The sequence below is a fragment of the Aptenodytes patagonicus genome, chromosome 2 (genome assembly GCF_965638725.1).
Source record: "Aptenodytes patagonicus chromosome 2, bAptPat1.pri.cur, whole genome shotgun sequence".
Taxonomy (NCBI): Eukaryota; Metazoa; Chordata; class Aves; order Sphenisciformes; family Spheniscidae; genus Aptenodytes; species Aptenodytes patagonicus.
In genome coordinates this window covers 79,236,610-79,258,941 of record NC_134950.1, presented here as the reverse complement: position 1 = coordinate 79,258,941, position 22,332 = coordinate 79,236,610, and the positions used below count along the sequence as shown (strand labels likewise).

The 22,332-nt window shown below is 38.4% G+C and overlaps 1 protein-coding gene across 1 annotated transcript in view; it reads left to right on the top strand.

Moving 5' to 3' along the window:
- ABCA13 (ATP binding cassette subfamily A member 13) overlaps positions 1-22,332 on the top strand; it is a 208,376-nt gene that overhangs the window by 98,066 nt on the left and 87,978 nt on the right. Inside the window, exons 33-36 of the mRNA XM_076330301.1 lie at positions 1,984-2,180; positions 2,987-3,144; positions 3,555-3,785; positions 10,186-10,276. Coding sequence (XP_076186416.1) covers positions 1,984-2,180; positions 2,987-3,144; positions 3,555-3,785; positions 10,186-10,276 — 677 coding nt within the window. The remainder of the gene's footprint in view (positions 1-1,983; positions 2,181-2,986; positions 3,145-3,554; positions 3,786-10,185; positions 10,277-22,332) is intronic.

Here is a 22,332-nt window from a genome sequence, read left to right as displayed (position 1 = left end):
TGCCTCATGCTGTCTGCCTTACCTCCCTCCTTGCTGGAGAGGCAGATAGAAAGTAAACTGCTATGTGTTTGCCCTGAGTTTTCAGACAAGTCAACACTGACTTTATGTATTTATTATCCTGTATTCCCTCGCCTGCAGTAGAGGGAAGACTGGAAAACCATAAAAGGCAGGTAAAGGCAGTGCTTGTTACAGTCTTTTTAAGTAGGCCATCATCTTTTTCCTTTGTCAAATTCAGACTTTAAATGTGTTTAATAAGTGAAGAGGTTTCAAAACAAACAATCCAATAGGAAAAAAAGTCAGAGCTCTGACAAAACCTCAGAGGATTAGCCACTTGTCAGGTTGAGAATGTTTGCTAGTGTTTTTAGGCTGCTATTTCTTTGATATAGGATTAGATCTTCATTTCTGCATCATGTATATTAAACTACTAGTAAACCATCCAAGGTGAGATCTTATTCACTAATAGCAAACTGCATTTTCTGAACTTTAGGAATAAAATGTATGCTCTCCTATTAGTGTGGCAGTGTAAATAGTTTCTGTTTACCTTCTGATTCATGCTAGACTGTGTGGAGGGCTGGGCACTTCCACGCTTCAATGGAAATAAATGCCAAGTTGATGGACTTCTCTTTAAGTGTACAGATAGGCATATGCAGACACATTTGTGGCAAAGTGGCTTTCCTTTTTAGTAGCTATCATAAAAGCCTGTTAATTTAAAATTTTGATGTGAAAAATCTCTCGTGTGGGACACTGCATACTCTCTAGAAACAAGAGAAACAACTCTCTAGAACAACAAGGACAAACCAAACAGTCTTTGGTTAAAATTTATGCAAAATAATATCCTGTAGTTTATTGTACTTAGACTGCTGAATTGTAATTTCAGCAGCAGTCTGTCATACTAATGGCACAAGAATACTCGGAACTCTGCAGGCCTCGCTACTAAGAAAAAATTAATTTTTTTTAAAGGCAATGAATGCTTTAAAATACTTCAGAGAAATTAGAAAAGCAACAAAACAATGAAACAAAATTTGCTTTTTATTAAGCAAAAAAAGATGGCTTCTAAAGAGATTAAGAATAATTTTTCTGGATATATATCTATACAACAATTATAGAAACCTGTTTTCTTAAAAATGAAAAATTCTCTCAGGGTAAATGGCATGGTTTATAGACTGCATATTCACTCAAATGATTCAGGAGGTTAGCTTAGGACTGTTGAGCCTTTTATGTCTTGCTTGCCCTGCTGATAGCAACTGAAAGCTTTTAGGTCAATGACTGGATGTTCAATGTGATGAAAAATAAATGAATGTTCTTTCAGTGCTGCCTTTATTGAGCATGTTTCCACACACTGCTCAGATTCAAGATCATCAGAGGGCACGGGCTGAATAGGCAATATCTGTAAGGTATTTCCCAGTCTTTAACACAGGAATCAGATTAGGTTGGATTAGGTAGTATTATTCTACCTAGGGATCGCCAATCTGTTTACTTCACAGAAACATTTCTTCAAAAAAAACAAAGAAAAAAAAAAAAAGCAGCAGTGTTACCTTATTTACTTCAAATGACTCTGCATTTCCTAAAAACTCAGACATTTTTTAAGGTTCTTTAGGCAGTTGCAAAAACTGAAGCACTGTTTGAATTATGAAACTAATGATCTTTACCATGGTTTAAGAGGCTATAATCTAGAGTTTGCTGAAATCATTGGACAAACTGGTATTTATTTTATTGGACTTAATTTCAAAATTGACTGTTCTTATCCTGCACAATACTTATCCAGAATTTATATTTTAGGTGGTGATGAGTGTTTATACTTTGTAGGTAAAGAGATCATTTGTCTTCTATTCGTTTTTGTCACCAAATTGTATAATCAGTCAGAGGTAGTGTTTCTTCCACTTTCCATTTACAGTGAAATTTCACTAATTCTGCTCTGAGTGGATGTGATGTGACTGCAAAAACTTTTTCAAAATTGGTCCCATTTCTGTACTCCTATTTCAGAGCTCTGGAAGATGTGGATTTATCCCAACATCAGTACAAACCTGTTGGAGCCCTTTCTGGGGGAATGAAAAGGAGGCTGTCAATTGCCATCTCCTTTATTGGAAACTCAAAGACAGTTGTTCTAGATGAGCCCACCAGTGGAGTAGATCCATGTTCTCGCCGTAGCATCTGGGATGTTCTTCTGAAGTACAAATCCGGTACAAAGCTTATAGACATAATTTTCTGCTTATTTTCCTTTGTGGAATTCTGTTTCAATAAATTTAAACAGGGTAGTCAGGATATTAGTATTGCTATTCAGTAACTAAATACATTAATTTCAGAGATAACATTTAATCAAACTTGGGAAACTTTAAAACAGCCAAGTGAGATTACAAGAATTACCTGCTGTCTCACAGAAAGGTGCCTAGTCTCACAGAAAGGTGCCTAATCTAACAGAATATTGATTTTAGTTCTGAGTCCTGTCCTGAAGTTTCTCTTCTCTTACCTTTTTCTTTTTTGTTATATTCTCAAAATTATTTTCTGGTTTTCATTTCCCATTTTGCACGTATCTGTATATAGATGCATATATACTTCTAATGAAAATAGACTCATCAGTCAGTCTGCTACATTAATTTTTTAAGTGCCATAAAGTTAAAAACTGATTGTGGGAAGCAAACTCTTCAGCTAGTGAGTACTCAACTAGCTGTAATAACTCACAGTGAAAGATCCATTGAAACAGACACTGTTGTCATGTGTTTTTAAGGAATCTCTTAAGCTCTTAAGACAGCTTGAAGTTGTAATGGCTTAATACTGCTTACTGTGTATAGTACAAGGCAAAGCAAGTTTAGACCTGAATCTACTCAGACTGTAAATCTGAATGCAGGTTTTGTTTGTGTCTTGCAGTTATGTTGTTTTGAAGGGACCTGAAACATGTTCCCTTAAGGTTAAAGGGAACCTTGTGAAAGCAAGATGTGTTTCTCTAGAAACCAGGTTTTGTAGACATGCACCAATCTTTCTGATGCAGGTTGCACACTGATCTTTACCACTCACCATCTTGATGAGGCAGAGGTGCTCAGCGATCACATTGCCATCCTGCAGCGTGGCCAGCTGAGGTGCTGTGGTTCTCCCTCTTATCTGAGAGAAACGTATGGCCAGGGACACAGTCTAACACTCGTAAAAAAGGTATACTAAAAATGTACTGCACAGAACTTAACAGTGCCTGCCAAGTAATATCTGTGTATATTCTGAGGGAGCCATATGTCCCTGCCAGGAAGTAATATGTGATATAAATTATGAGAGAGCCAGCAAAACATGTTTTTATCAGCTTTATTGGTTATTTTGAGTGGGTGGTATTATTATTACCACTATTATTATTTAGAAGAACACAATGACATCTTTGAAAATGATGAATTTCAATATTTAGCGGAAAAGGGCTTTGTCTCACTGTTCTTTGTTCCTGGGAAGTAGTCTCTGCGTCCCAGGTTTGATGCAGTTTCATCAGTGGAAATTTTCCTGTATGAATTCTACTATCCAGTCTCATATTTCTTGTAGCATTTAATTTTTTGTTCATGATTATCTTTCTTTACTCATAGCCATCAGTGTTTGAAATGCAGGATCCGAAGCATATTGTTCAGGTCACATCTTTGGTACAGACCCACATCCCAGAAGCCTTCTTGAAAGAGAACAGTGGGACTGAGCTGACCTACGTGATTCCAAAAAGGGCAGATAAGACCTCTTTTAAAGGTCTTTTTCAGGCTTTAGATCAAAGCCTTCATCATCTACATGTGACTGGCTATGGCATTTCTGACACCACCTTGGAAGAGGTACTTTTAGTTTTTCTGTGTAATGGCATTTTCTTGGTTAGAGAATCCTGTATTATCTTCCAGCTACTCTTATTGTATCTTTCATATTTCACAACAGTTTCTTGTGAGAAACAGGTTTTCTAAAAAAAAAAACAACCTTAGGCAAAATGTATACTTTACAGTTTTGCTGTACTGTTAATTTCAGCACCCACTCTACTATGACTTATTTCTTATTTCAAGAATCCGATGTGAACACTGAGGAACTGTGTAACTCTTAAATGTTTGTTTCTGCATTTACTTAAGGAAAATTTAATGTGTCATTGATTTAATGAGAACCACTGTTGTGGTCCTGGATCTCTAGCATTGGAATGAGCTTTGAACTTGCAAGGCTGGAGGTTCAGTTCAGGTAGCTCTTGGGATGGAAAAAAATTGCTGAGAATACTCTCTGACTTACAAAGTTCTAAAGCTTAGGACTTAGCAAAACTGTGTGGGGAAATCTCTAAAGAGTATTTTGTGTGTATACATAGAGAGAGAGAGAGAGACACTTACATATATACACATATATATACATACACACACTAATTTATACACACACACACATATACATATGTGTGTGTATATATACCAAATGGACCAGAGAAAGAGACTCTGTTATGCTTCTTCATCACTTCTGAATTTAGCTCTGTGCAAATAGCCATATCAGTGAGAAGTTATTTTCCTTGGACTGTTTTTATCCCTACTATAACTTCTAAATATCAAGATTCCCTAAACCACCACTGTTCAAGTTCTGTATTATAGATCCTCTTGAAAATATATTTTTTTTCACTTCTTCAAGTGATCATAGGAAACTAATGTCAGTATTTTTTTGATGCACAAAACACATCTATTTTTATTTGATGGCACAATTTATTCAGTATCACATTGTGAAACTGATTTCTCCAGTGATTACCGATAGTGTTAAAGACAGGCAAGGTTGGACTGTTTTGTAACAGAAAATGTAATATATGTTAGAAAAAAACCCCATAAAAATAATGAAATGCAGATTCCCGTGGAGTGATATTTTTTTATATACAGCAATAAATACTTAGTATAGAAAAGGGGTGTATCCCTTCTCCCTCTGTTCCCTGGAAATGTATGAGATGATATGATGTAGTACTGTGGTCAGCTGGAACACAAGATCCCCCAGGGAAGATGCTCATGTTTCCTGGGTTTATGAACATGATACACTTTAAGGCCTGTCAGATATCACTTATGCATTGTATGTTTACTGCGTGATCTATACATATGGAATTAATGAGGTCAGATATTTGAAACTGCATCAGCAGTTCTGGGTTTGTTTTGCAAGTTTAGAATTGTTCATCTTACATAACCTGTGGAAAAAATATAAATAGAGCCCCAGTAATGCAAGTAAACCTAAAATTACAATTGTTCATGAAATTTATTGAACCAATACGCCACCACGTGGAGCTGCTGTATCCTGAAGTGGTCCACGGGGAGACATCTTTAGGACTTATATTGATTTGCTACATAGGTTTTTAGGACCCTGCACAAGCATAAAGGATCTGGTTTTGCACATTTGTTTTTAAACTGTAGTCTACCAGAATGATCTACCAGCAAGTATGTGGTTCCCTTTGAAATTAAGCTCTATACAACTAAGTTATTTATAAAGAAAAAGAAAAAAAGGACGCATCTTTTCAGTGTTTCTCTTATAAATGACCACAGTACATAAAGCTAGTGTGGCACGCACTTGCTATGGCGGGCGGTAGGGAGGAAAAAAATAAATCATACAAGTTTAATAAACATTATTACATAATGCTATAAAGTAAATTACATTCCTGCTATACAATCCTATGAGGCAAGTCAAAAGCTTATTGAAAAAGCTTATTGAAAAATTGTTATTTTCTTTCAAATTGTATAGGGTGATTAACATGCTATAAGAAAGAATACTGTTCACTGCCAAACTCTATAGATTCTGAGGTAATGTATATATTGAGAACCTTTTTTGATTACGTCCCTGTGGGATATCATAGGACTTTCCAGAACTGGCATCTGTAAAGTAACTGTGAAGTTGTCATGGAAGCGTCCTCAGTGTGTTTAATCTGTTATTCAGTTGAGAGCTTGCTTTTGGTTGTTTTCTGCAGGGGAGGTTAAAAAAAAGCTTTAAAGGTGGTATTAGATATTGATGTATCATTCTTCAGCTTGAAGACTTAATGCATTAATTTGGGGTGATTTCTGTCATCTCTGCAGCTCATCATTAGTCGTTACAACCTCAATTCTCCATTTTCTTATCAAAAGCCTCTTTGCATTGGCAACTAAATGGATAGCACATAATAGCACTATTTAGTCTATTCAAACAATTCAACCTGGAAACAAAGAACTCTGACTTTAAAGGAAGAAATGTGTTATAATTTTTATTTTAGTCTTTCTTTTTGTTCTCCCATACACTCACCATTATTCTTTTTCAGTCTGAGTGACACTTGCACTCTCCAAAAACCTTACTCTTCAAGGGAAACCAGGCTTCTATTCGTACTTCAAAGCAATCTTGAAGTTCTAACAAAATCAGTTCCTGACACTTTGAAATCTCACTAATATTATATTTGCTTCATTTTAGGTTTTAAATATCTTTCCCAACCATTTGTATTTGTGTACTTTATAATTCTTGTAATCCAAAGAGTGTTAGCAGAACCAAAAGGAGGATAGAAAGGTGGTTAATTAAATTAAGTGTATACTGAGAGCTCTCTGGATGATGATGTTTCGCTTTCTGGCAACTGGAGGTTTCAAAGCTTACTGCTTTCTTGCTTTGCTTTGAGGAGGGAACAAAACCATTGAAACATCTTTGCAAAATAAGATGTGTTGAAATATCTGTTAATGGAGTACTATTTTAAATTCTCTTCCTTGAAATGACCAGAGAGTTTCCCCCAAAGTTTTCCAGGGAAAGCCATATATCTCCTTGAAATATTTTAGCCTTAAAACACTATGTAGCTTCTAATGAGGTTCAGTTTTGTTGAGAGTGCTCTAACAACATCTAATAATGGCACAATCATATTAATGTCTTTCACTGTACTATTGCCATCTGGCCAGACCTTTTTCCTAGAGGAAAAAAAGCACTTCCTGTGGTGGTTTGAAAGAAGCAGCCAGGGCAGTGGCTACTGCTTGGAAGTAGGACAGTCCTTCTCAACAGCCAGCATGACCACCTGCTCTCTCCATTCCCAAGAGCGGCCGAGGTGGTCCTTCAGTGCCTGGCGTGGAGCAAGCTCGCAGGGGCAAGTGCTGGAAGTGAGCCATGCTACTCCTTACCTATTTTATGCACTTTCCTCAAAAGCATACAGAGTTTCTTCCTGTGGCTTTGAGTTGTGCCAAGTGTCTGTGTCCCTCTGTGTGTGTGTATCTAACTTTGACAGTCAGAAGTGTTCCTGTTAAGCGGATAACCATTGACCTGCTTGCGAAAGTTCCTCAGTCAACAGTCATCCACAGTGAATGGCTCTAAGACTGCTTCTGCATCGTTCTACTTAGTGAAACATGCCTGTAGATACAGAAGGCTATACTGAACATGGACTTCCTGGAAGATAATATAAAAACAATGTGAATAGAAGATGTAGTAAGAGGAAAATTGGCTCCTACATAGGGAAGTTATTTAAGGTAAAATATAGATTACATGTGTAGGTTTAAAACTTAGAAACTTCCCAGGGATACTTGCCCTGGTACTGCTCAGTTACTGAAGAAAAATCAGTGATGCTAAATTATGCAGAATGTAAACGTTTTCTGCACTTTTTCTTTTCAGGTGAAGATGTGTTTCAGGAATGATAACTAAGGTGTGACAGGGTCCCCACGCTCTGCAGTGAAGTGTCAAGGATACTGTGCCACTGTATCAGTGAACCAGGCTTGTTTTTATGATGCTGTCCCAAAGAAAGAATCAGGAAGTAGCTGCCTAGTACAGCTTAGAGGGGGTGCAGGAAATATCTATTTCCTCAGGTTCCCCTACAGCCAGCCATCTGGACAAGTCCTTGGTCAGATATGGACTTGCTAGCCAAAGCAGAAATTAAGCAGGAATTGCTAAGGCATGTAGGGAAAGGGATGCTCTGCTGAGGTCTAGAAAACACCTTCTCTTGTTGAATTTATCCAGTCTTTTAGGTATGGCAAGAACACATTGTCTCTCTGTCACAGTGCCTAATCCTGACTTTTCCAGATCTGTGTCTTTTGGAGGGTACTTTGCTAATAACATTATTAGGCTAATAGTACTTCTGTTCACAATATCCTGTGCGACATTAGATAAATTGTCATTTCTTCTGTACAATATGGTCCCTAATGATTCCCATTCTTAATGGGATGTTTGAGAGCTGCCTGGATACTATGGGGAGGACTGGGCAATGCAGGTGGCCTTCTGCCTTTATAGCTGTATGAGAATAGCTATGTCAGTGAAGTTACAGTAGACGCAGTATGTATTAGAAAAGCATTTGGTGGTTTTGTTTCTTTTTAAGGTATAGTTACATCCTTTCTTCAAGTGACATAACACGATTAAAGAACAAAACGTCTGTCTGCAACCCCAGCACGAATTTTGACACTGAACTGAGTACATGCAGGCAACATTTTGTAGTGTAGCCTTTGTCCTAGCCCAAGAGGAGCAGTTCCTTTGTGGTTTTAGTTGGTTCAGTTTAGTTTGGTTTGCTTGACAGAATTGGTGTGCAGAGGAGCCATCAGCAAGCAGGTCCAAGGCAACAAATTAGAATGTGGCTTTGGTTAGTCAGGATCTCCCTCCGGGGTCTAATATAGAAATTTCAGGAAGTATTAATTTTTCTGGCCTTGCAGTTGTTAACGGCCAAAAGTGTTCCCTGAAAGTTGGCAGGTAACAAATGCAATCAATAACCACTGTTAAACAGCAATTATATTGACTAAGCAAAATACAGTTTATGTAACAGTCAGGCCTTAGCAAGTCAAGAAATATCTTTCCACAACTATGAAGTACTTCAAATTGACTCGTTTTTATTGTCTATCATATGAGCTCCTTGGAAATGAGGAATTTTGTGTTATAGCTGATATCAGGTTCTTTTGTGGGAAGAAATAAATGGTTTCTTAATGATTTCTGAAAGTCGCAGTGTGGCTATAATCTAAGTCTTGCAGCTCAACCCAAACAGAGAAGAGAAAGCAAGAGAAGGCTTTCATCAAAAGAAAACAAAACTTGGTTGTACTTTTGCTGTTCAATTAGAGATGCTCATGGTAGCTGTATTTTCTGTTAATTTTTCTTTTATTTCTTTTTATCTGAAGTTCCTAGATCACTGTTTAAAATGCAGTTAGGGTTAAGGTAAGAAAATGTTAATTTTATTTTTCATTTGAGCTTACAAGAGGTGGGGTGAATGTTAATAACTGACTCACTATGAAAGCTGTTCCAAGCTTCTGCAAGGCTGAGGGACTGATAAATTAAATACATCTCTATGAAATTCAGATTACTTTATGTGGACAGAACTGTGAAACAGGATTAAGCAAGAAGTAGGTCGAACACAAATCTATTTGGCGAAGTGTATATACCATTTAAATAGATCTCATGATTATAAAGTTGGTGAACTCTGCTGGTTTTTTTTAAATGTTATCTTTAACTCCCTTCTGATGTGTATCCCCCTGCTTAGGAAGATTCAACCCTTACAATTTTACTCTAGTGCAGATTTTTAGATTGTTACTTTTATACAAAAATCATTTCAGTTTTTCCCACAGTGATTTTAGGTAACAGAATCCTATCATCTTCTCCCAATTTGGGGTATGCATGCTAATGGTTTTGCTACAAAACATGCAGTTACCCAGTCCTCTCCATAGTATTAGTTAGACAGTACTTTGTTAATGTTGACTGTGCCTGATGATTGCATTGTGCTTTAAATGTCTTTCAATAGCATTATTGCTTGCATAAATCTATGGACACTTCCCAGAGCTCTGTGGATTCTAGGTTCTGTTGGATTTTGTACATTAGATTTAGTCGTACTGGTGCAACTAGAACTCTTTGGTAGCAGATCCAGTTGTGCCCACAGATTTCTAGCTAGAGTATAAGAAGAGACTTGAAGCTGTCAATATGCCCTTGGTAAAAACTGCAGTAACTGAGTTCCAACATATGCCACAGCTTAGGAGCATAAAATGTCAATGAAGGGCAGCCAGTCTATTGAAAAATCTTTGCAGATAGTAATGTGCATGGGCCCACAATGGTTTGCATAGGTGCTTTTGCATCTATTGGCATTTATTCCTTTCCCCTTACCCCCAGGATTCTTTCACTGGAGAGCTTGACTAATTTTATAGTCATTCCAGCAGGGTGGCTACAGCAGCCACTACTAATATCTGACAATCTGGATGATTTGGGATATAGATATAGATATATATATATAACCCCCCCCCAGCTTTTAGAAAATGGATTCTAAATTATTTTTTTCTGATTTCATGAAAGGTATTTCTGAAGCTACTGCAGGACTCAGAGAAGATGCCCTATGTTCCACAGGCAGCACACCTGGACCGTACAAATGGTGCTGAATCAGCTTGTAAGTACAAAATTAGGTACCTTCTGAAGCAGCCGGATTTTTAAAGATCACAAAGGCAAAGATAAACATGCACAAAGTTCCCAAAGTTGAGGAATGCACAAGCAAATGGAGAATACTGCCTGCTACCATCTGGTAATTCTTTTTTTGTGCGTGTGACGTGATCCGCCTTGGGTAGTAGGTTTTTATATGTCCCACCCTTCTACTATGTCTACACATGCACACAAGCATTCTCTCACTGCATCAGCATTAACATACTGCTTCCTACCAGTCCCTGGCAACTAATTACCCTCATTGACTCATACTGACAATGGATAAATATTGGTGGGATATACCACAGATATAAAATCTGTAAGCTATTAGAAAGGTGTATTCATCTCCATACATGTGCAAGTAATAAATAAAAGCTGTTGCCCTCCATAGTAGAAGATCATTTGTCCTCTCAAATGGCATGTTATTTCAGCTTCCCTTACATGTTTGTTTGTTTTAAAACAAGTTTCTTCATGTTTTCTATTGTCCTGCCCTGCAAGCCTGGGAGGAGGTCCTTGTTAACATTTCTGAAACTTTAGGAAGCTTGTTCTCCTTAAAAGCTCTTCTTAGAAGTCACTAATGTGATATCTTTCAAAATGCAAGGCTCAAGTTCTCTAATGACAATGCCCACCAAGCTCATAAATATTTTCTCATTGTTCCTGGGATTCTCATGTTTCTAAACATACCGTGTTTCTTTCTATTTGATCATTTATATCTAGATTATAATCTTCTTCGGTTAGATGTCAAACATTTTATTCTATATGCAGTCCTTTTTGTTTTGTTCCTATAGAACACAGGCACAGAGAGGTCCTGGTCTGAGACTGAGGACCTTCATTGTTACAGTAATGGAAATAATAATTTTGAACCAAGCTTGCATTTTTTGTTAAGATAAATTCAATTGGATCTGCCAGTAATGAGTAATCAGTGCCAAGAATTGTGGCCAAAGAGGAGACCTTTTCTCACAAAGTGCAAACTTGACTGGATGACTTTCCAGATGGTCTTTTTGCTGGACTACTTCAGTCCCTGTTGAATAAGTGAAGATGTAACTATATAGCAAAAACCCCCTCACTAAACAAATAAAATATTCACTCCTGTGAGTGGTGAGAACAAGACTTCCATTCAAAATACAGCTTTGAATATCCCTTTATTTTATAACAATCAATCAGTTGTGTATTTCTTCAAGGCTCAGCTAGGATATTCGAACAAATTTCAAATCAAAACAGTCTGTCTTCTCCACATTGCATTTTCATTAAAGAGTAAGATTTACAGTTCCTAAAGTAATGAAAACAGAGTATACTGTACCTAACAACTTGATATCTTTTACCATCCACATTTCAAAACACATAACAGTATTTGTTCAAGTTATTACATTAATAAAGAATCTAGTAATCAGAGACTCTGTATTTTTCAGTCTGATAAATTATAGCAAGAAAATGCAAGGATAATGCCAGTTCTGTACTGGAAAATTGTCATTCATTGCAGATGACTGTCATTCATCATTAAGGACAGTTGTGAAGTGTAGGCATAAGGGATCTGGGAAATGGTCATGAAAGGTATCCATCATTGTCAAAGCTAACCAGAATACTCCATGGGCAATAGCTTGACCTGTATAATTTTGTCTTTGAAAGCAGATTCAAAGGCAGTCAAACTTTCTGTTGTCAAAGTAGTCAAATGAATTTTCAAAACCCCCTAGAGTAAACAGTTGGGTTATTGAGAAGATCACAGAATGCTGCTATTTGGTTTGTAAAAGAATTTGGATTAGAGAGCTGCTTTGACAAAGCACGGATCTGAGCACAAGCAGGGGTATTGGCTATCCTTTACTGGTACTGAGCCCTTGAGGCATCAGGATTGTGTAGAAATCAAAATGTTGTCTCTTGTCTCCCAGACCAGGAGGTGTAGTGGAGTCGTGTGCATGTCCCGTCTTAAATGAGACTGCAAAAATCAGCACATGATTTAGGCTGATGACCAATGCCAAAAACAGGCAAGAGACATCACTTCAGCAAAACATGACAGTATTTCACTGAAGTCAGAGCTTTCATAATTTCTAGTTATGTTTTACAGTGTCTTATTGTACTGGGTCTGGCTGGAATGGAGTTAATTTTCTTTATAGCAGTCCTTATGGTGCTGTGTTTTGGATTTGTGATGAAAACAGTGTTGATAACACACCAGTGTTTTGGCTATTGCTGAGCAGTGCTTGCAGTGTCAAGACTTTCTCTTTTTCCCTTTCTGCCCCCCGTCCCTGCGGTGAGTAGTCTGAGGGTGAGCAGGAAACTGGGAGGGGACATGACCTGGACAGCTGAGCCAAATTGGCCAGAGAGTTATTCAATGCCATAGAGTGTCATGCTCAGCAATAAAAACTGAGGGGAGGGTTTTTTTTGGGAGGTAGCCATTGCTACCAGACTGGGTGAGCATCAGTCTGCTTGTGGGAGGTGGTGGGTGATTGCCTTTGCATCGCTTGTTTTTTTGGTTTTTGTTTTTTCTTCTTTCTTTTTCCTTCACTTCTTAAACTGTCTTTATGTTGATCCACAAATTTTCTCGCTTTCTCTCTTCCTATTCTCTCCCCCATCCTGCTGGAGGAGGGGGAGCGTGAGTGAGCAGCTGTGTGGTGCTTAGCTGCTGGACAGGGTCAACGCACCACAGTAACATAAAATAAACCCAGAATTATTTGACCCTTTCTAAATGCAAATATTAGAGGTAAGTAGCAGTCCATTAATCAAATTAATTGTAACAATTTTAATATTGGTAACTGTGTAATTTCTAGTGGTTTAAGTTTCCTTTGTGGAAGGTTTACTCATAATTTTTACTTTTATTCCAATGAAAAAAACTTGGAATAAAACTCACCTTTTGGTGAGAACAGTTAACATTTTCTTTTTAAGTCATGGAATGCCTATGTGTGCAGGCATAATACATGCATAATACATGCATGTATTATAATACAGATGTGCATAATTAATTTCTACACAGCTCAGGCACATGATTGATGGTTATTGTTTTATAGATGTATACAGAGCATGCAGAAAAAAGGTTAGACTGAGCTTGCAATGACTATATGACAAGATCATTTGAGCCAAATAGCCTTGAGAAAATGGAGAAACCAACTCTATGGAGTCCAATAAAATTATCATAAACTACAGCAGGCAGTATATGTACAAAAATAATCAGAAGAGCTAAGAGCAAGTCTAAGGGGTGACTAGCTAACCATGGATAAATAACAAAATATTCTGAGCGTATGCAAAAACAGGCAATAGGTTAGAGAGTGGGCTCATTGGATCGTTAAGGGACCAATACTGCAGAATTAAGATATTCAGATATCTTGCTGAAGAGCCAAATGAATTAATTTTGTAACATTCTATGTCTTAGAAATGTTTGGGAGATATCAACTTCGGATCTAATCTCTTCTGGCAGTAAAATACAGTTGGAACCTGAGATACAGTAAAGCTAAACTGTAGAAAATTCAAAATGGATAAAATTATGTTTTTCACGCAGTGATACATAACATTTGAAATTCATTGCCATAAAATGTTATGGAGACTAAGATTGTGGTAATATGTTTAAAAAAGCCAAAGAGTGGTTATTAGTGTATATATAATATCAATAGCTATAGTAACAGAAGTGCTATTAAAGCTTATATGTCTTTGAACTTCTTGGATAAGTTAGCCACTGAAAATGTTGGGAGTGGAAGCAGGTTGATGCATAACTAATTTTTATGGTTGCTTAAACCTTTCTCTGAAGCAGCTGGTGTTAGCCATTTTGAAGGATATTGGGCAAAATGTTACATTGCTCCTATTAGGATTTAAGAGATCCACAATATACAGTACTTATAAAGCATATCTGACAGCTAATTTAATTAAGAAATTGTAGCTAACAAAAAAAAAAGCAGTCATCAATAGAGAAACATCAAACTGAAGAGCTTTCAGTGAATTTTCACTGGGTTTCAACTCTGCCTTTTGATTATTTTCATCAGTGATACTGAAGTAAATATAATCTTGCTTATGAAAAAAAACCAAAAAAACAACTGCTGCAAGGGATTGGTAGAATGGCAATGAGTCAGACCAGTCCTAAAGAGTGAGTTAGATCACTTGAAAAGCTGAATTACTCTGAATAAAGTGTGTTTTAATTAAGCCAAATGCTGGGCAAATCTATGTAATGGGGAAATCTATAGCCTGGAAAACAGACTTTGAAAGTTACCTACTAATCCTAGTGAAAAAGCATTTTAAGACAGTATGGCTAAGACGATTTATGTTTTAATTTAATGTACAAAAGGACATGAAGAGATCATTTTGACTATCAGTACAAAATTGATGAGACATGCTACAATGCCACGTACAACTTTTGTGTCCATGTTTTTAAGTTTGAATGTCTTTAAGGAAAAGTTGAGAATTTGGAAAGGGAACAGAGAAGCGTTAATATTGGAGGTTGGAGGTGAAGTCCTTAAAAAGGCACCATCAGGGCTCACTTAATGTAGTGTATCAAAATGAAGATAGAGAAGTGGTTTGCTTAAAAAGCCTAGGGTTTTTTTTTCTGTAGAGAATACTGCCTGTTAAGGTTTAGTTCGAACTTTTATAGGGGCAGAAGTGCTGAATGGAATAAAGGAAGAAATAAGAGAAACAAATACCTGGAAGCTAAAGGCAGGCACATCTCCTAGAGGTTAATTAACAGTTGGAGTTAGTCTATCCAGGGAAGTATGTTCCCTCTCCTGGCGCATTTGACACAAGTCTGGAGCCTTTGCAGAAAATATGCTACAGTAAAAGGTGTTATTGATTTCTGCACATGGGTAACAGTGGAATTTGATGTCTGTTGATAGGTGACCAAGTGGCTTCTTCTATTCTTAGAGAGGAGCTTTTAATCCACTACGACAAATTGAGTTCCTGTAATTACAAAGTAAGGATTGACAGAGTATTTGTTATATGTTTGAAGTTATATCGCAATGTCAGTTTTTAAGTGGAACTCCCTTCTTTCATTTCCCTGTAAAATTAGAATCATAGAATCATAGAATAGCTTGGGTTGGAAGGGACCTCTAAAGGCCATCTAGTCCAACCCCCCTGCAATGAGCAAGGACATCTTCAATTAGATCAGGTTGCTCAGAGCCCCGTCCAACCTGACCTTGAAGGTTTCCAAGGGTGGGGCATCCACCACCTCTCTGGGCAACCTGTGCCAGTGTTTCACCACCCTCAGCATAAAAAATGTCTTCCTTATATCTAGTCTAAATCTACCCCCCTCTAGTTTAAAGCCATTCCCCCTTGTCCTGTCACAACAGGCCCTGCTAACAAGTTTGTCCCCATCTTTTTTATAAGCCCCCTTGAAGTACTGATAGGCTGCAATAAGGTCTCCCTGAAGCCTTTCCTTCTCTAGGCTGAACAACCCCGGCTCTCTCAGCCTTTCTTCACAGGAGAGGTGTTCCATCCCCCTGATCATTTTTGTGACCCTCCTCTGGACCCGCTCCAACAGGTCCGTGTCTTTCCTGTGCTGAGGGCTCCAGAGCTGGACGCAGTGCTCCAGGTGGGGTCTCACCACAGCAGAGTAGAGGGGCAGAATCACCTTCCTTGACCTGCTGGCCACGCTTCTTTGGATGCAGCCCAGGATACGGTTGGCCTTCTGGGCTGCGAGCGCACATTGCTGGCTCGTGTCCAGCTTCTCATCCACCGGTACCCCCAAGTCCTTCTCGGCAGGGCTGCTTTCAATCCTTTCATCCCCCAGCCTGTACTGATAGCAGGGGTTGCCCCGACCCTGGTGCAGGACCTTGCACTTGGCCTTGTTGAACCTCATGAGGTTCACACAGGCCCCCTTCTTGAGCTTGTCCAGGTCCCTCTGGATGGCATCCCGTCCCTCTGGCATGTCAACCGCACCACTCAGCTTGGTGTCATCTGCAAACTTGCTGAGGGTGCACTCGATCCCACTGTCTATGTCATTGATGAAGATATTAAACAGTACCGGTCCCAATATGGACCCCTGAGGGATGCCACTCGTCACCAACCTCCATCTGGACATTGAGCCATTGACCACTACCCTCTGGATGTGACCATCTAACCAACTCCTCACCCACCGGACAGTCCACCCTCCAGTTTAGAGAGAAGGATGTTGTGGAGGACTGTGTCAAAGGCCTTACAGAGGTCCAGATAGATGACATCTGTAGCCCTTCCCGTGTCCACTGATGTAGTCACTCCATCATAGAAGGCCACTAGGTTAGTCGGGTAGGACTTGCCCTTGGTGAAACCATGCTGGCTGTCTCGAATCACCTCCCTGTCCTCCATGTGCCTTAGCATAGCTTCCAGGAGGATCTGTTCCATGATCTTCCCAGGCACAGACGTGAGACTGACTGACCTGTAGTTTCCTGGGCCTTCCTTTTTTCCCTTTTTAAAAATGGGGGTTATGTTTCCCCTTTTCCAGTCAGTGGGAACTTCACCGGACTGCCACGACTTCTCAAATATGATGGATAGTGGCTTAGCAACTTCATCCGCCAGTTCCTTCAGGACCCGCGGATGGATCTCATCGGGTCCCATGGACTTGTGCACCTTCAGGTGCCTTAGATGGTCTCAAACCTGATGTTCTCCCACAGTGGGTGGCTCTTCATTCTCCCAGTCCCTGCCTTTGCCTTCTGTGGCTTGGGCGCTGAGGCTTGAGCATTTGCCGGTGAAGACCGAGGGAAAAAAAGTCATTGAGTACCTCCACCTTCTCCGTATCCTGGGTAACCAGGTGTCTCATTTTGTTCTGGAGAGGGCCCACATTTTCCCTTGCCTTCCTTTTATCCCTGACGTACCTATAGAATCTTTTCTTGTTGCCCTTGACGTCCCTGGCCAGATTTAATTCTATCAGGGCTTTAGCTTTCCTAACCTGATCCCTGGCTGCTCGGACAATTTCTCTGTATTCCTCCCAGGCTACCTGTCCTTGCTTCCACCCTCTGTAGGCTTCCTTTTTGTGTTGGAGTTTGTCCAGGAGCTCCTTGTTCATCCATGCAGGCCTCCTGGCATTTTTGCCTGACTTCCTCTTGGTTGGGATGCATCGCTCCTGAGGTTGGAGGAGGTGATCCTTGAATATTACCCAGCTTTCTTGGGGCCCTCTTTCCCTCCAGGGCTTTGTCCCATGGCACTCTGCCAAGCAGATCCCTGAAAAGGATATAAGAATGATTTTACTGCTCCACCTTGCAAAATGTGATTTGATTGCCGAGTAGAAAACTGGACAATAAGTAACAGTGGCTCTATTTAGAAGAAGTGGCTGCTGACATGAAGACTGTTAGTAAAATTTTCAAATTTTTGCCAACTACTGATACAGCATACATTTCAGTGTTCTGATAGTCTAATAGAATAGATGACACTACCACCTAAATTCAGCGCTAGATCCTGAAAAAGAAGCATCAAAATAGCTGGTCTAAAAATCTTGGATACATTATGTTTTCCTTCAGCTTTTTTATTGTTTTTTTAATTAGTTTCTTACAGGAAATCTTGTGATCCTAGCATGTGTTGAAAACTTAATTTCACCTTTTCCAATTATTTAGCTTTATACTCCTCAACCCTGAATCTTGCTTCCTTTTCCTTTTGTCACCCTTTCAGGATTGTCTGAAGCATAGAATGAGGATGGAGCATCTTTATAATATCAGTAGTCACAAAAAGGTATCCGATCTCAAAAATACGATCATCTAACTTAAGGTTTACATAAATTTGTTTTCTTAGTAAGTGCATAACCATAACTCCTTCTGTCCTTCTGAAAGTAAATGGTCAGGTTCTTCCACTTACCTCAAATGTGTTTCACTCTTTTCACCCACCACTTTCTTCTCTCATCCAAACATTTTCCCTACCAGTTGCTTTCCTTGTGGTTGCTGCCTGGTCCTTTTCACATTTTCATCCACAGTATGGACATTTTGGGCTCTTTGTTAGACAGGCTCAGACATCAGAGGTGTATTAGAAAAAAAAAAATGGAAGGGAAGCTATTTTCTAGTAAAGGGAGGTACTCTTACAATGCCAAGAAGCTGATCCACTTCCTGTTCTCCACCTCCTTGTCCTCATGTTCATCTCCTAAAATGCTGGCAAATGAAAGAAGTGAATCCTGCCTGCCTTCCTCACAGAGGCCTTTTGTTCCCTTCAGCTCTAGGCAAAAAATTGGTCAGTAAAGAACCTGCCAAAAAAGGGGCTCAACTGAACAAGCGCTAGAACACCAGAGAACAAAACAATAATCCCTTCTGAAATGTCTATTTTTGAAAATCATACTAATTGCTCATGAATGTGTTCTGTTGATGGAATTGAGTCGTTTTCATAAATGGTCACCCATGTGACTTAGTAGCTGCTTTCCTTCACTGTGTAATGTGGTATTTTTGCTTGTTCTTAAAACGTACGCATCTCATTTAGACTGAAAGGTATGTTTGAAGAAATGTGTTGTGCTATAGATACAGATCCAGACTTCAGATTGTGGTCTGAAGTTTACTGAGTATGTCCAGTTTCTAAATAATTGAAAACAAATGAGGAAAGTTGTTGCATCACTCCATCTTATGATGGAAGAGATGATGCTTTTTCTATCCTGCCTAGAAGAAACAGAATAATCAGAGAGACTTTTTTTTAAGTTGTGGGTCACCAGAACTGATATGCATGTAACTTTTGATGGTGTTGACGATATATTGAATTTCTACATATCTCAAATGCCTTCTAAACAGAAAATTGTATTTGATATTAACATCTCTCAGCTTTTGCTGCCTGATGTGGATGTATGAGAATATTTTGAACCTGCTCTTTCCAACAACCTGCTGCTTTGCCTTTGTCATAATCTAGGTTATGTCACGTTAGTTATTAGTCGCGCTTGTTTCAGAAATGAAATAGCTTGGAAGCTCATCCACCATGCTCAGATATTTCTTCGAGCTGAAAGACAAAGGATACAGATAGTTGAGGGCGCACTAGGAACGTTTTATTTATCCAAAGGTAATTGTTAGAATGTGAACTTCCTTAACATCTTGAGAACCAAGTGATCTAATCATCTCAGCTGTGTAGCTCTTATGTCTTGCCTATAAGCCCTTCTTTGATTTCTTCTTGACAGTATGTTTCTTCATACAGGTTCTGTTTTCCCTCGGACTTGCTGGTACTCCCTTCTGTCTCTCTTTCTCCAACCTTTCCTTTGCACTCCAAGATTTCCTGTTGTTTTCTTTTAGTTCCTGTATTTTGTTAAGGCTATTACAACAGCTGCAGACAAGGAAAAGGTATTGACAGCCTTTATGATTTTTCATGGTATTTTTTAAATCCTGTCTTTTAATGAAATATTCAGGAGTCTTGTTCTCCACTCTGCAGGACTGTTTGTCTTCCATTTCATGTTGTAATGATTCCTAAGTAATTTTTACCAAAAAAAAAAAAAAAAAAAAGGAAAAAAGAAAAGAATATAAGAGAAGTAGAACTGTTCCTCAGAGGATAAATGAGATCTGGCAGACAGTATTCCTGTGTTCACTTCTTGCTTTTGAGAATGACCTGATTGCACTTTTTGGAGGTATTCCACTGTTTTCACATTTGCAACATCTTCAAAAATCTGTATTCAGTATATGGATTATGTGATCATCTGTTATCTGAAAAGCAACTGAAAGTTAAACAGTAATGGGCTGCCTGGTGTAACAGCAATGATGGATTGCCTGGTGTAACACTAATGTGGCTTTTGCTACACCTATAGTAATATTTTCTTCCTAGCTTAAATAGTGAAATCCTTTTTGGTTTATGCTCTTTCTGTTGCGCAGTAGCAGGAGTTTTCCAAAGATAGCATTTACTTCTCATGTTCAAGATGAACTGATTATTCCTCTCCCTCATAATATGGGGCCTATGTGTTGGAGGAAATTTTGACTCAGATAATGAATACAAAGTCACATATATGGTGTCAGAAAATATTTGTTGTTAATAGCTAGTCTTTAAGTTTTATATACGAAGTCAATTCTGGTTGTTCCTTGCCTTGCTTTAGCTTACAGATGGAGTATATATTTTATAGATATTTTTTCCTAAGTGTGCCTGTGTGTGTATATATTTGTATATTTTTATAGATGAAGATAGTGTATGTGTATGTACACACGTGCACACAAATACTTTAAAACATAACTTTGCTTTGTTAATGTTGTTGTACCAGCAATTACAAATACTTTAACTTTAATTATGTAAGTAATTTAATGCAAATGGTCAATTTTTTGAAGAAATGCTTATCAAGACTAGGTATACTTACTTTTCATTCTGAAATGGAACATTGCTTAGCGAAAGGGCTTCATGGAGTCTTCTTAACATCTTGTTTCATCTAATGAGTAAATACCGTACGTATGTAGAAGGTGTGGTACACAACTTAGTTGTGCTAGCAAGGCTGTATTTGAGGTTGATACTTCCACATGAAACTAGATTTTTATGTGTCCAGTACCTTCTCAAAAGTATCTCCTTTGGTGAAATTGTTGTCTCTGCTCTGTCACTAAAACATTTCTTTTGTATTACAAACCCCACAAAGACATTATCAATAGTCACACATCTGTTTTCTCGATACTAGTAACATTCTGCAGGAATACAAGGTTTTCATTTCTCAAAGTTAACAAAAAAGTGTTTTAGGAGTTATAGGCACAACATCCAAAGTAGATTCAGTATGAAAGACAGTATGCAGAGCAGCCAGCACTTAGGACTACACTTCTTTTTGCTAACTGTTCATGCAATAAACTTATATAGGTCACAAGGTGACACCTTGATAAGATTTGTATATTACACTGTTGCCAGTTAATTCCTCATTTGAAATATATAAGTGGGACTTTATGATACATAGACCTGGTGTCGGACATTTGTATAGGTGGAAATTTTTACCCATATCATTTTTTCTCTTTCTATCTGTCTCTTGATCTATTTTTGCAGTTTATCTAGGTTACCATATTCATTGGAGGCATTATAAAAAATGGAACAGTTGGTTCTGCTAATCAAGATCCTCGTAGCTGTTTAATACCACTATTTATGAGATACTGGAATGCCTGAGGAAAGAGATTATTCATCAAATAAATTTTTCAATTGTTTGCTATAGCTTTGGGTCTGAATAAAACATGCCTCCTGCAGAACTCAGTCATCTTTCAGTTTTGAATTGTTTCCCTGCACAAACTCTGATACGATTTTATTGTTAATGGAATAACTCCAGTAGAGATAGTGTCTAAAAGTATTCTTGATCATGGAAGTTGCAATGTTTTAGACCAAATACTTTGTTCATATTAAGCTAATACTTGCATAAATTGTAAAAGTTAAAGTGGCTAAGAATGTCCTTGTCTATCAGGGTGAAACCTTGGCCCTGCTGAAGAGGTTTGCTCCATTTGTTTTCTGAGTTTTCTCTGAGCAATTCCAGGAGGCTTGTTCCAGAGTGCTTTATACAGTCCCTCCAAAGGCCACTCACTGAAAACTGAGCAGCTGCATGACAAAAATCATCTGCAGTACACAACTGGACAGCTACAATTTAAAAGTCCCCTTTCTGGGAAGCAAGTTACCAGTGGGAAGTACTTGAGAACCCTGGTTTGAATATATAGTTCCTTCGACCCTTGCTATATTTAATCTGTCTAGTTTGAAAATGCTAAGATATTTAGCATTAAGTGTCACACTTAATGTTAAGTGCTGCGGTAGAGAGAACATTCAGATTGTATTGCTGTCCTGCTCTTTCAGCAAATCTTCACCAAACACAGCAAGAGTACTGTGGGTTGTAGCCCTATTGTCTACATCGGATTCAATCTCGAAATGTTGTAACCTGAGTCTACAGGTTGAATTCAGTGGATTGAATTCTAATAGCTTTCTGTAAATCTTTTCTGATATACACTTGTACAAAGAAAAGGAACCGATCTCAAAAAGTGTGCTGCTTATTGTAATAAGAGGATATATTCGAGTGCAGAAGATGTATCTGATGGATGTTTGCTTGTGCATGTACAAATGTATTCTTTCTCTCTGCCAAGTCTGAGATAAACACACACACACACACACACTATGAAAGCAGTTGGGATCTTTTTTTGGCAATTCTGACAGACTGTACTTCTCCTCTGCTTTTGTACTTTCAAAGAATACAGACAGAAGGTGCAA